The sequence below is a fragment of the Corylus avellana genome, chromosome ca1, assembly GCF_901000735.1.
Source record: "Corylus avellana chromosome ca1, CavTom2PMs-1.0".
NCBI lineage: Eukaryota > Viridiplantae > Streptophyta > Magnoliopsida > Fagales > Betulaceae > Corylus > Corylus avellana.
In genome coordinates, this window is record NC_081541.1 from 50,274,868 (window position 1) to 50,286,601 (window position 11,734).

The 11,734-nt window shown below is 35.9% G+C and overlaps 2 protein-coding genes across 5 annotated transcripts; one reads left to right on the forward strand and one right to left on the reverse strand.

Moving 5' to 3' along the window:
* Positions 1-633: 633 nt before the first annotated feature.
* LOC132174369 (mitogen-activated protein kinase kinase kinase 20-like) lies at positions 634-1,713 on the forward strand. The gene has a single exon (XM_059586039.1). The coding sequence runs from the start codon at positions 634-636 to the stop codon at positions 1,711-1,713; it is 1,080 nt and encodes a 359-aa protein (XP_059442022.1).
* Positions 1,714-6,411: 4,698 nt separating this feature from the next.
* LOC132178980 (F-box/LRR-repeat protein At4g14103-like) lies at positions 6,412-11,444 on the reverse strand. 4 transcript variants are annotated; one of them, XM_059591603.1, is made up of 3 exons: positions 11,142-11,444; positions 9,999-10,969; positions 6,412-6,483 (listed from the first exon to the last, which is right to left on the reverse strand). In XM_059591603.1, the coding sequence occupies exons 1-3, from the start codon at positions 11,146-11,148 to the stop codon at positions 6,481-6,483; spliced, it is 981 nt and encodes a 326-aa protein (XP_059447586.1). In that variant the 5' UTR covers positions 11,149-11,444; the 3' UTR covers positions 6,412-6,480. The 4 variants fall into 4 exon arrangements, 3 of the variants coding, with proteins under 3 accessions (XP_059447586.1, XP_059447566.1, XP_059447577.1); XM_059591583.1 differs by lacking the exon at positions 6,412-6,483 and adding an exon at positions 6,568-9,262; XM_059591594.1 differs by lacking the exon at positions 6,412-6,483 and adding an exon at positions 9,171-9,516.
* Positions 11,445-11,734: the final 290 nt, after the last annotated feature.

Sequence of the window (11,734 nt, forward strand, 5' to 3'; positions counted from 1 at the left end):
TTTGGGATTATTTATGGACTCTTTTTTTTCTTTTTTTTTTTTTTAGCATTGTCTCTTTCATTGAGTTTGCCGTAGGGTCATGCGGATTGATACGAAATTGACCTATTTTTTAAATGTCTCAACAACTGATTTGATCCGTATTTAATTGTACTAAATTCTAATCAGTTAAGTTCATATTTGATTCGTATCAAATTTACAGGTTGTATAAAAAATTATTAGCCCTAGTTAACGTAGATGCATGTGTGTATACACAAACTAAATTACTGCCATGTGTGATTTATACTAACATAAACAGTTGGGAACAAAGTGAAATTCAAGCAGCTACCATATTGGACACAAAATAAATAAATAAATTGAAAACCAAAAAAAAAAAAAAAAATGGAACAGCTGGCGCCTAGCATGTAATACGAAAGGAAAAGGAAAGCTCTGAAAGTCGGTTTATGTTTATAAACCGCCTTCATTACACCGACTTAACGCAGATATAAAACACTCTGATCAACACTAGAAATCCTTGCTCACATCAAATTTCTACTCACAAACACCGACCGATCCATCAGTTTCCAATTTTCTTCTTTGGTTTCCCTTTTCATGTGAAGATCGATGGATGGTTATCCATGCTTCCCTTCCGCACCCATGAAGTGGTTCAAGATGAAAGTTCTTGGGAGAGGATCGTATGGTACAGTACACTTAGCAATGGCAACAACAAACACTACTGGTTCTTCTTCATCTGGGTTTATCGCTGTGAAGTCTGCGGTTATTGAGAAATCATTTTCGCTCATGAAGGAGGCGGAGATCCTCCAAGAATTTGTTAATTGTCCTGAAGTTGTTCGTGGGTTGGGGTTTGATATCAGCTATGAAGGTGGCTTGTGGTTCTACAATTTACTTCTGGAGTACGCATCGGGAGGCACCCTCCATGATTTAATACAAACAAGTGGAGGAAAGTTGGATGAAATTGACGTCAAAAAATACACTAGAATGATTCTCAAGGGCCTCCGTTGCATCCATGAAAAGGGTTACGTTCATTGCGATCTTAAGCCAGAGAACATTCTTGTTTTCTCTTCTCCACACGGTGCAAGAAGCAAAAGTGTGAAGATCACCGACTTTGGGTTATCCAAGATTCCTGGAGATTTGAATGAGCTCATGACAAAAAGGTATGATTTCCGAGGAACACCACTTTATATGTCTCCAGAATCTTTTCTAGTCGGTGAAATCAAAGGTTGTTTGGATATATGGTCTCTGGGTTGCGTGGTGGTTGAGATGATTAGCGGAAAGCCGGTATGGGACTCAACAGGCAGCTTGGATGGTTTGGTGATTCAAATTGCTACGGAGTCACCCAACATACCTGAAACCATGTCCGAGATTGGGAAGGATTTCTTGCGGAGGTGTTTTGCATGGGACCCAACAGAGAGATGGACGGCTGAGATGCTACTGCATCATCCTTTTCTCCTTGAGACTCAAGCTCTGCCGCCATCTACAAAAACTGCTCTAGATTTTTCTGTATCAAAGAAGCTGCCTCCTCCTCCTGGGTTTGAACCAATTGCAAAGAGACCGTCATTGCCCAAAACTCTGCCTCCTCCTCCTCCTGGGTTTGGACCAATTGCGAAGAGACCGTCATTGCCCAAAACTCTGCCTCCTACTCCTCCTGGGTTTGAGTCAATCCGAAAAAATCTGCCTCCTCCTCCTGGGTTCTCTTCCAGAAGAATCCTTGCATGACTTTGATCAACTGAAGCACAGTAGTAGCTAGACTGACTGATCATGAGTGTGTTCTTTATTGTAGTGCCACGCACACCTTGAATTCTTGATATTTTAGAATGATCAAATCATGCCTTGTAATATATTATGAAGTTGAAGTCTTCTTTATTCAGATGACTGTTTTCTTGTAGGAATTCTATTAATCTGCATCTCTCTGAACCGCTTGCATGCATGAAAATCATTGCATGGTTTTTGGTTTCATATGACCTTCTCTGTTTCTAATTTCTATGGTTTGCGCTGAACAAATGGAAAAAAACTAGATCAAAAAGAACAAGCCAATTAAAAGGAAACAACAACAAAAACTTTAGGATCTAAAGAAATTAACAACCTTAATTAACCCACCTTGTTAAAATTGAATAATCATAGGTTGCATTTGCACCAGCCTTTGGTGATCAAGCTATTGCACTCCTTCAATATTGTTGAACAGCTATAAAATAGTTTAAGAAAAACAAAACAACGTAAGAATTGAAAGAATAAAAAAGGAAATTTTTACAGAGAGCATACCTCCTCTTTTGCCTTTTGCCTTTGGTTGTCTCTAAATTAACCTTAGCACAGGAAATTACAAAGAGGTTAATTTCATGACGGGGACCAATCTAAATGCAAGCATATATATAGCACATTGTGTGTCTTGTTCGGGACTAAATTCAACTGACAGAATTGTCACAAATTAAATTGCTGTCATTGAAAGCCCCTTTTGTCAAACAGTTGGCATGCCCGTGAAGGGCACTGCCCTCTTCCCACACACCCCCCCCAGCTGGCAGAGTCAGAACGGGAAGTCAGGCCATTGGTTACGAGGTTAATTACATGCAACATGCTCATTAATTAGCATGAAATGGAAGGATTACGATAGCAATTCCCCTGCGCACAGAGAAGGAGAGAGGGCAGGGAAATTGCAGAAAATTTGATTCAATGCTACATTTGTTTTTTCCCCAGTACTGAAAGGGGGGAATGGAAAAGCTAGCTCTAGTTCTGTTTTTCTCATTAGGCATGGCCACGGCCGAGTCTACCGGTGCACAGCATCGATCGTTGAAGAGCCCAAAGGCTCCATTTTTACGGTTGGGCCTAAACTCCTTTAGCTTAAAACCAAACTTGTGCTTGATGAAGAGCTTTATCCGGAAGGATGGTATGGACTGAAAACAGGAAATTCTTTGTAATTCTTTAGAATAATATTGAGAATTGAAAACAGGAATAAAGAAAATTTGGGTAGGCTGAAAAATTTATATATAGAAAGCATACCAATATTATGGCCTCCTCTTTTGCCTTTGGTTATTCTACACTGTTGAACAGCTAAGTAGAGACAAGTACATTAATGAGGTTTAGAGTAATGTTACAAGTCTTTTATTTTCTTCGACCCACTTCAATAAGTGATAAGTGTCTTTAAACATTATTGGGTTTTTAAAAAATTAATGTTTGAGTTTCTAGATTAATGGAATGACAATAAATGATGCTTAAAATATGAAGAAAAAAAAAAAAATGTGAAAGATGACACTTGTCACTTATTGGAGTAGATTAAAAGAAATTTTCTCCAAACCAATTTAAAGGAAATTTTTGTCTTTTTTTTCGTATACCTGAAGTGTAAAATCCTTATTATATACTCTAACACGCTATTTTTTTTTTCCTTCTAATTGAATAACTATTATGCGTTCCAAATGTAACCCAAGTCAAACGTAAGTTTCAACTGACGTTTTTGTAGTAGAGTTTATTTGGCGAAGTCGGGGTGCCGCTGCTATGGAAAGAAGAAGAGGTGGAAATTCAAAACTATTCTCGGACATATTAATGCACGAGTGGTTTCATATGCCTCAAAGAAGAGCATATGATTCATCCAAAGAAAAGAGATTTTAAATTGGAGAAACTTCACAAAACCTTCATGAATTTACACACATTTGGAAATTATTTTCCTAATGTTTAAAAACTCTCAATTTAGAGTATCGAATTCTCAATTTTTACAAATTCGATTAAATTCTTATCAACACCTGAACTTTGCAATTTTTTATTTTATATTTTTATAATAAAAAACATAAATATTTTTAAAAAAATTTAAAAAGATTTAATAAAAAATTCGAAATTAGAAGAGATTTTTGGTACTCTAAGGAGAAGTCAATAATATGATGGAACAAGAAGACCGAAAGTGGAAATTAACACAGATTTTTCCTTCTCAGCCAAACCAGTGATCGATCGAGAGCGTTGAAAGAGAGAGATGAGAAACGACAAAGGAATAACAAAGAGGTGGAGAGAAGTGACAAGTAGTTTTTTTTATTTTTTTTTTTTATGACTAAAAAGTATTTTTGTGTGACATAAAAGGTGAATTCAATAGCACCCATGCATATCTGAGAATGTGTTTTATATACATTCTATGTTTGCATATGAATGACATCTGAGTTCTTCATGATATAATTGTCACAACACTTGGCTAAACATCTTATCACACGGACTTTTTCAAGCATGCCGCGACGAATGTTGTTTGTGTGCTTGCAATCGTTGGAGCAAAGGTGAGTTTCATACAACATTTTTGGGTCATTAATTTTATCATGTATGCATTCATGAAAACCCTCAATAAAGCAAGCTGCCTCATAATATTCCTTGTCATGTATATGATCTTTTTCCTCATGTATATGCAACGTTTAACTACTTTTATAAAGCAAATTCTGAGGTCTCCTGCTCCTGCTCCTTCATCAAGTTCAGAGAAATTAGAAAGTGGAATGGGAGATGAAGATGGACAAAATGCAAGGTCATTGGCATACACATCAAAGAGAATAAGGGTGAGCATTCCCGTCATCACCACCATATGTCTTCTAACACATGATTTTGGAACCATTGTTTTTCTCCGCTTTAAAAACTTTCTTATTTTGAACATTAATTCGAAATGATAATTACGGCTTAAACTGTAGCATTTAAATGCAATTGAATGCTTAGGCCCTTTTGATAAAGGTAATTTATTATATGGATTTGACTTATTCTTAAAGTAATTTTATTTGAAAAAATTGTTGTTTATAGTTCTTATTTTTTTAAGTATGGCCTTTCTTCAGTAAAGTGACTTTTGGTTAGAGCAAAATGTTTTAAGATAATATTTAAGTTAATGCGACTTTTATCAAAACTAAAGTAATAGTTGTAATATTGCAATTATTTTCAATAGAGAAAGGAATACGGATGACTTGATAATTACAATATATTATATCAATGCACCCATTCGAAATGTTTTGAAATTTTAGATTGAAAAGAGTTGTAAACAGAAACAAATTTAGGGGGAACCTGCAGTGCCCTGATCCCTCCAAAATTACAAAAAATTAAAAATTAAAAATTAAGGTAAAAAAATAATAATAATTTAAAGCATTTTTTGGCAATTGGTCCCTTCCAAAAAAATTTTGGCCCTTGGTCCCCCAAAGTTTAAGTTGGATCTGTCCCTGGTTGTAAACACATCATACATAAATCAATGAAATTTGAATTATTTGAAAAGACATTTTATGTTAAAGACACTACTCAAAAGTCTATTTATACAAAAGACAATGATATCTTACTAACTATGAAGGGACATTTTAAGAAAAAAGAAAAGAAAAAAAAAATGGGACTACATTAATTCATACATGTACATCCCCTCTTGCTGTCATCAGCTGAGTAGAAATGTTGGCGATGATTTACGACTCAACACAAAATAGAGTGGTTGTTTTTAAATACAATTCTAGAAGTCTTTGTAACATCACTTCTAGCGGTCTTTGTAACATATTGCTTCCCCCCTACGACAGTTGAGCACGTAAAGCGGCGCAAATACTTACAATTTGTTTGTAATTACGTTAAAGAATTTAAGTACTTTTAGTACGTAAAAAGTTGTGTCAAACAAAAATTTGTCTGTTTGGCAATCAAAAATTTAAAAAATACTTTTAGTATGCATAAGGATCAAGGCCAAACCTCCCGTAGGTTGCAACATGCTCAAAAAGCTTATATATCTTAAAAGCCTTTCCGACAACAATTTCCGAGTAAAACACATGAATGAAGATACGATCAATAACATAGATTTATTTATCTTCTATTATCAACCGTACAAAAAACATTATAAACTAATACATACAGAAATAAAATTCCCAATTTTGTACCCATTCAAATTTCCATCTTAATAATAATTATTTACATTATAATTAAGATAAATTTCTTTGTGGGTGGTGAATTGGATGGCATTGAAGAAAATAGGACCAACTCTTCCATCCATCAACGTGCTTAGATGTGTTACGCGTGTGCTCCATCTGAGCTGTTAAACTCCCTCCTGATGCCTTCCATCTGTCTCCCAATACCTCGTAATTCTTCAACGCCCCGCCCATCAATTTTCTAGCTTCTTTAGCATCTGCTCCGCTTCCCCTGCCCAAGAACCAGAGACCCTCTTCCCTGATCTGACAGACAAAATGAACCAGAAACCCCAAAAGAAGCAGAAACCGAATGAAGAAGAGGACATTGATGGGAACAGCAAATGCTTGGGAAACTTGCCCGATGAGGTTCTTCGACACATCCTTTCCTTTCTTCCAACAACAGATGCCGTTAGGACAAGCTTACTCTCTAGAAGGTGGGAGTACCTTTGGGCTTCTATTCCCAATCTGGATTTTGCGAGAAAGTCAGCAAATAGAAATCTTTTGATGGATTTTGTGGACAGGGCGCTTTGTCTTCGTGATTCATCCGTTATCAAACAATTCTCCCTCTCTTGTGATGTGCTTGGAGATGCTTCTCGTGTTTATACGTGGATCTCTACTGTAGTAAGGCAACATAATGTTCAGGAGTTGTATATTAAGCTTGAAAAAATCGACGGGTTTGTTCCACTTCCTTATTTGTAAGACACTAACAAGCTTGCACCTTGATATGTTGTATATCCTCAAGCTTCCCACTACAATTTGTTTCTCAAGTCTAAAGATTTTGAGCAAAGGGTTACATTTTCGAATGAGAACTTGACTTGGAAGCTTTTTTCTGGTTTGTCAATTCTTGAGGAGCTAGAATTAAGAAATTGCAGTTGGGAAGATCTCAAGTTTGTGAGTATTTATGCTCCCAAACTACATTCACAAATCATATTTGAAAAAGAGATGCATTTTGGGAGTTCTAGTTATTTTTGTCAGATAAGGGTTGTTGGAGATAGCCTGAAGGAATTTTATTACAACGGTTATCTAAATGCCGAATATTGCTTATATAATTCATTCTCACTAGAAAAGGCAAGAGATTGATACTAAATGGGAGGATACCCTTTTAGAACAAAGGGCTCTTCGCATGCTTAAACTTCTTGTAGGGCTCTCCAACGTAGAACAACTAACACTTGGCGGTCGCTCAACTTGGGTATGCCTGCCTTCTCTTTGTAAATTCAAAATTAACTCTAAATATTAACATATTGGTGAAAAAATTAAACCCTCGTTTGCATTGCTTGCATAAATGTGGAGTGATTTGGTGGTGAAATTGGAAAGGGTAAAGCTAATGTCATAGAAAGGAAAGTTATCATTCTATGTTTTAATGCCTTTAAAGTTTTGACACTTGTCACAAAAAAAGTTCCTGTAATTCTTTGCGAGCTTCAAATAACTATTATGTTGTAGATTTTGGTTTCTGTTCAATTTCAAAGAAGGTTTTAGTTTGGTGATTTAACCATTGGTTTGCCTTGTTTAGAATTCTTGTTTTTGTAATACAACCAAATGGGGTTAGTATCTGTATATCTTTTGGGAAACCATTGGATAAGTGCTACTCTCATGCTTTCTTTTTTGAATGATGAAAGTTCCTATATGTCGTTTATATTCCTATTCTTAGGCTGTGTACTATTGATATTAAACACAAAATCCTTTTGCCCATTTAAAAAAAGAAACAGAAATTTCTTTTTATTTTGCTTGGCAAAGACTTGAACCAGTATTTTAATTATTATGCATTTCTTTTCCTATGCTTAGGTTCTGACGGATGCAGAAGGACACCTCCCTCATATGCCTATGTTCAATAACCTGATGGATTTGATAATCGTTGAAGATGTTTGTCTTAATTGTCTTAAGATATTGCAAAAAACTCCTTGTCTTAGGACTCTTAATTTTTCTGGGGTAATTTCACTTGAACTACATCATTTATTATCTTGTGTATGTTTCATCTTATTGCTTATTTAACTTGATCGATAAATTATTTATGTTGCAATGATCATTTAGGGGTTAGTCTGGTGCCGGATAGGGGAAATGATGATTGGATATTGAACCCATGTTTCTTGTCCCATCTCAAGTGGATTAAAGTTTGTAATTATGATGGAGAAGATGAGTATGAGCTTCCTGCAGTGAAGTTTATTCTCAAGAATGCAGTTGTCTTGGATGAAATAATTATAACTTTTAAAAAGTATTTTAAAGTGAATTTAGAAATGCAATTGAAGGTTGCTAAACAGTTGTTAGAGCTCCCTAGAGGATCACAAAACTGTAAAATCATTTTCGAATGAGCTTTTCTTGAGCAAGCAATCTAGACAAAAAGCCATTAAATTTCTGCCAAGGTGGGAAATTGGTGAAAACAGAGGAATCCATCGCAGGCCATATGAGGTGGGAAAAAAAAAAAAAAAAATTGACACTTAGAGGATTTCTCTACGTGAATCAACATAGCCCAACAAATCAATTGCCAATAGAAACACAGCAAAATGTCCAAGGTCAATAAAAACCAATACATCACAAGCTCAAAACTGCAGCATCCTGAGACTCCCCCTCAAACGAAGGACAACTCTCTCGCAGAGTCCTTCCCCCTTTTTCTATTCACTCCAAAATCTGAAAGAGAATGCACGAATTATGCTCAAACTTCAACCCAACAAAATCCAAGCACCCAATTACGTACTACATAATTAATCTCTAAATACAGTGGGTACTTCCATAATCAAATCAAAGCTTAAGAAAATCCTACTCCAGTCAACTTTTCTCAAGGACCGAAAGTTTTCATGGCTTCTCCTATGAAAGTATCCATGTCATCAAGAAGTAAACAAGAAACTTTTTTGAGTATTCCTATTGAGCTGTTAAAATCAAAGTTGACTGGAGTAGGATTTTCTTAAGCTTTGATTTGATTATGGAAGTACCCACTGTTTTTAGGACTACTCCAGCAGCCTTCAATCAAAGAGCTTTCAAGAGAGATTCCAAATTCGACTCAGCACCCTTCGCCATAATTCTAGCACGAATTTCCCACCTTATACACAATGGATTCCTCTGTTTTCACGAATTTCCCACCTTAGCAGAAATTTAATAGCTTTTTTCTAGATTGCTTTCTCAAGAAAAGGTCATTCCAAAATGATTTTACAATTTTGTGATCCTCTAGGGAGTGCTAACAACTGTTTAGCAACCTTCAACTGCGCTTCCAAATTTACTTCATAATACTTTGTAATAGTTATAATTATTTCATCCAAGACAACTGCATTCTTGAGCAAAAACTTCACCGCAGAAAGCTCTTCCTCATTTTCTTCTTTTAAATAACTTACTTTAATCCACTTGAGATGGGACAAGAAACATGGAGGCACTGGGTCCCATATCCAATCAAACCATTCAGTAATCCCCTAAATGATCATTGCAACATAAATAATTTACCGATCAAGTTAAATAAGCAGTAAGATGAAACATACACAAGATAATAAACAATGTAGTTCAGGTGAGATTACCGTAGAAAAATTAAGAGTCCTAAGAAAAGGAGCGTTTTGCAATATCTTCACTAGTTATGGACAGTCAAGACAAACAACTTCATCGATTATCAAATCATCAGACTATTGAACATAGGCAAATGAGGGAGCTGTCCTGCTGCATACATCATATGCTAAGCATAGGAAAAGAAATAAATAATAATTAAAATACTGGTTCAACTATTAAAAATATAAAGAAGTTTCTGTTTTTTTTTTAAATGGCTAAAAGTATTGTGTGTTTAATATCAATAACACAAAGGAGTAGGAATACAAACGACATATAGGAACTTTCATCATCCAATGGTTTCCCAAAAGATCTACAGATACTAATCCTATTTGGTTGTATTACAAAAACAATAATTCTCATACAACGCAAACAAATGGTTAATCACCAAACACAAACCCTCTTTGAAATTGAAGAGAAACCAAAATCTACAACATAATATTTATTTGAGGCTTAACGTCTGTCAACTTAAAAGGCATTAAAACATAGAATGACAACTTTCCTTTATATGACGTTAGCTTTACCCTTTCCAATTTTACCACTAAACCACTCCACATTTATGCAAGCAATGCAAGTAAATTTTGAATTTACAAAGAGAGAAGACGGGCATACCTCAATCGTGTAAGAGCTGAGGGTTAGTTGTTCTACGTTGGAGAGCCCTATAAGAAGTTTAATCATGCGAAGAGCAATTTGTTCTCTTCGTTCTGAAAGACTGACCCAGGTTGTATGAATATATGCCTCTTTCATATATGCCTCTTTCAGTGAGAATGACTTACATAAGCAATATTCGCCGGTCAGATTACCGATGTAACAAAATTTCTTCAGGCTATCTCCAACAATCGTTACCTGACAAAAATCACTAGGACTCCCAAAATCTCTATTTCTTGTATCGTTTTCAAATATGAACAATCTATGTAGCTTGGGAGCAGAAATACTAACAAACTTGAGATCACCCCAGCTGCAATTTCTTAATTTCAGCTCCTCAAGAACTGGCAGACCAGAAAAAAGCTTCCGGGTCAAGTACTCATTCAGAAATGTAACCCTTTGGATGCTCAAAATCTTTAGACTTGAGAAATAAATTGTAGTGGGAAGCTTGAGGACATACATCATATCAAGGTGCAAGCTTGTGAGTGTCTTACAATTAAATAAGCAATAAGGAAGTGGAACAAACCGCTCTATTTTTTCAAGATGAACATTCAACTCCTGAACATTATGCCACCTTACTGCAGTAGAGATCCACGTATTAATACGAGAAGCATCTCCGAGCACATCACAAGAGAGAGATAATCGTTTGATAACGGATGAATCAAGAAGACAAAGCGCCCTCTCCACAAAATCCATCAAAAGATTTCTATTTGCAGGCTGTCTCCCAAAATTCAGATTGGGAATAGAAGCCCAAAGGTACTCCCACCTTCTAGAAAGTACGCTTGTCCTAACGGCATCTGTTGTTGGAAGAAACGAAAGGATGTGTCGAAGAACCTCATCCGGTAAGTTTCCCAAGCATTTGGGGTTCCCATTCGGTTTCTGCTTCTTTTGGGGTTTCTGAATAACACATGTTGTCTCCATAAACTTAGATGGTTCCCCTGAAACACACAATACTCTGTCAGATACAGAAACATCAATAAAAGGGTATAGAACTGAAATGGAAACTTTGTACAAACACATTAACACTCAAAGTTACAAACATGGCCTAATGCAAATTTTCGCTAATTATTTAAGGATAGTAAAAAAAAAGGTTGTAACTTGAATGATTACCGCTCATGCCAGTGGCGAAATCTAAACGACGTTGCTTCTCGTAGAAAGATGAGCGTTTGGGTAGGAGGGAGAAGCACAAAGTGAAAAGATTTGGAGGGGTCTGAGTCTCTGGTTCTTGGGGCAAAGGAAGCGGAGCAGACGCTCAAGAACCTAGAAAATTTATGGGTCTGAATCTCTGGTTCTTGGGCAGAGGAAGCGATAGCTGGAAGGCATGATGGAGGGAGTTTAACGGCTCAGATGGAGCACACGCGCAACGCATCGGTACAAAGTTGGGGGGTTTACTGTGGGTGCGGGAAGCGAACGGATAGGGAAGTGTATCAGCAGATTTTGGGCCTGGGGGTTCGTAAAATCACCAGAGACTTTGTGTTTTTTTGTTTTTTATTTTTTTTAAAGAGAGATATTTAGGTATTTGTATAATAAATTATTGAGTTAACCCTCCAAAATTTTTAAATTTTTAATTTTTTTTTTCTTCAAAAATTTACTCTCTGAGTTAATATAAATGACAATAAAATTTTTGCTATCAAAAATTTTTAATAGCCGTTAGTTAAATTAAAACGCACTATTTCACTTCATTAAAATATTAATTTTTTATT

Coding starts and splice junctions, on each gene's coding strand:
- LOC132174369 (XM_059586039.1), top strand. CDS start 634: ATGAAGTGGTTCAAGATGAAAGTTCTTGGGAGAGGATCGTATGGTACA.
- LOC132178980 (XM_059591583.1), bottom strand. Junction 9,263..9,998: donor TCAGCTCTTACACGATTGAG/GTATGCCCGTCT, acceptor ATGATCATTTAG/GGGATTACTGAATGGTTTGA.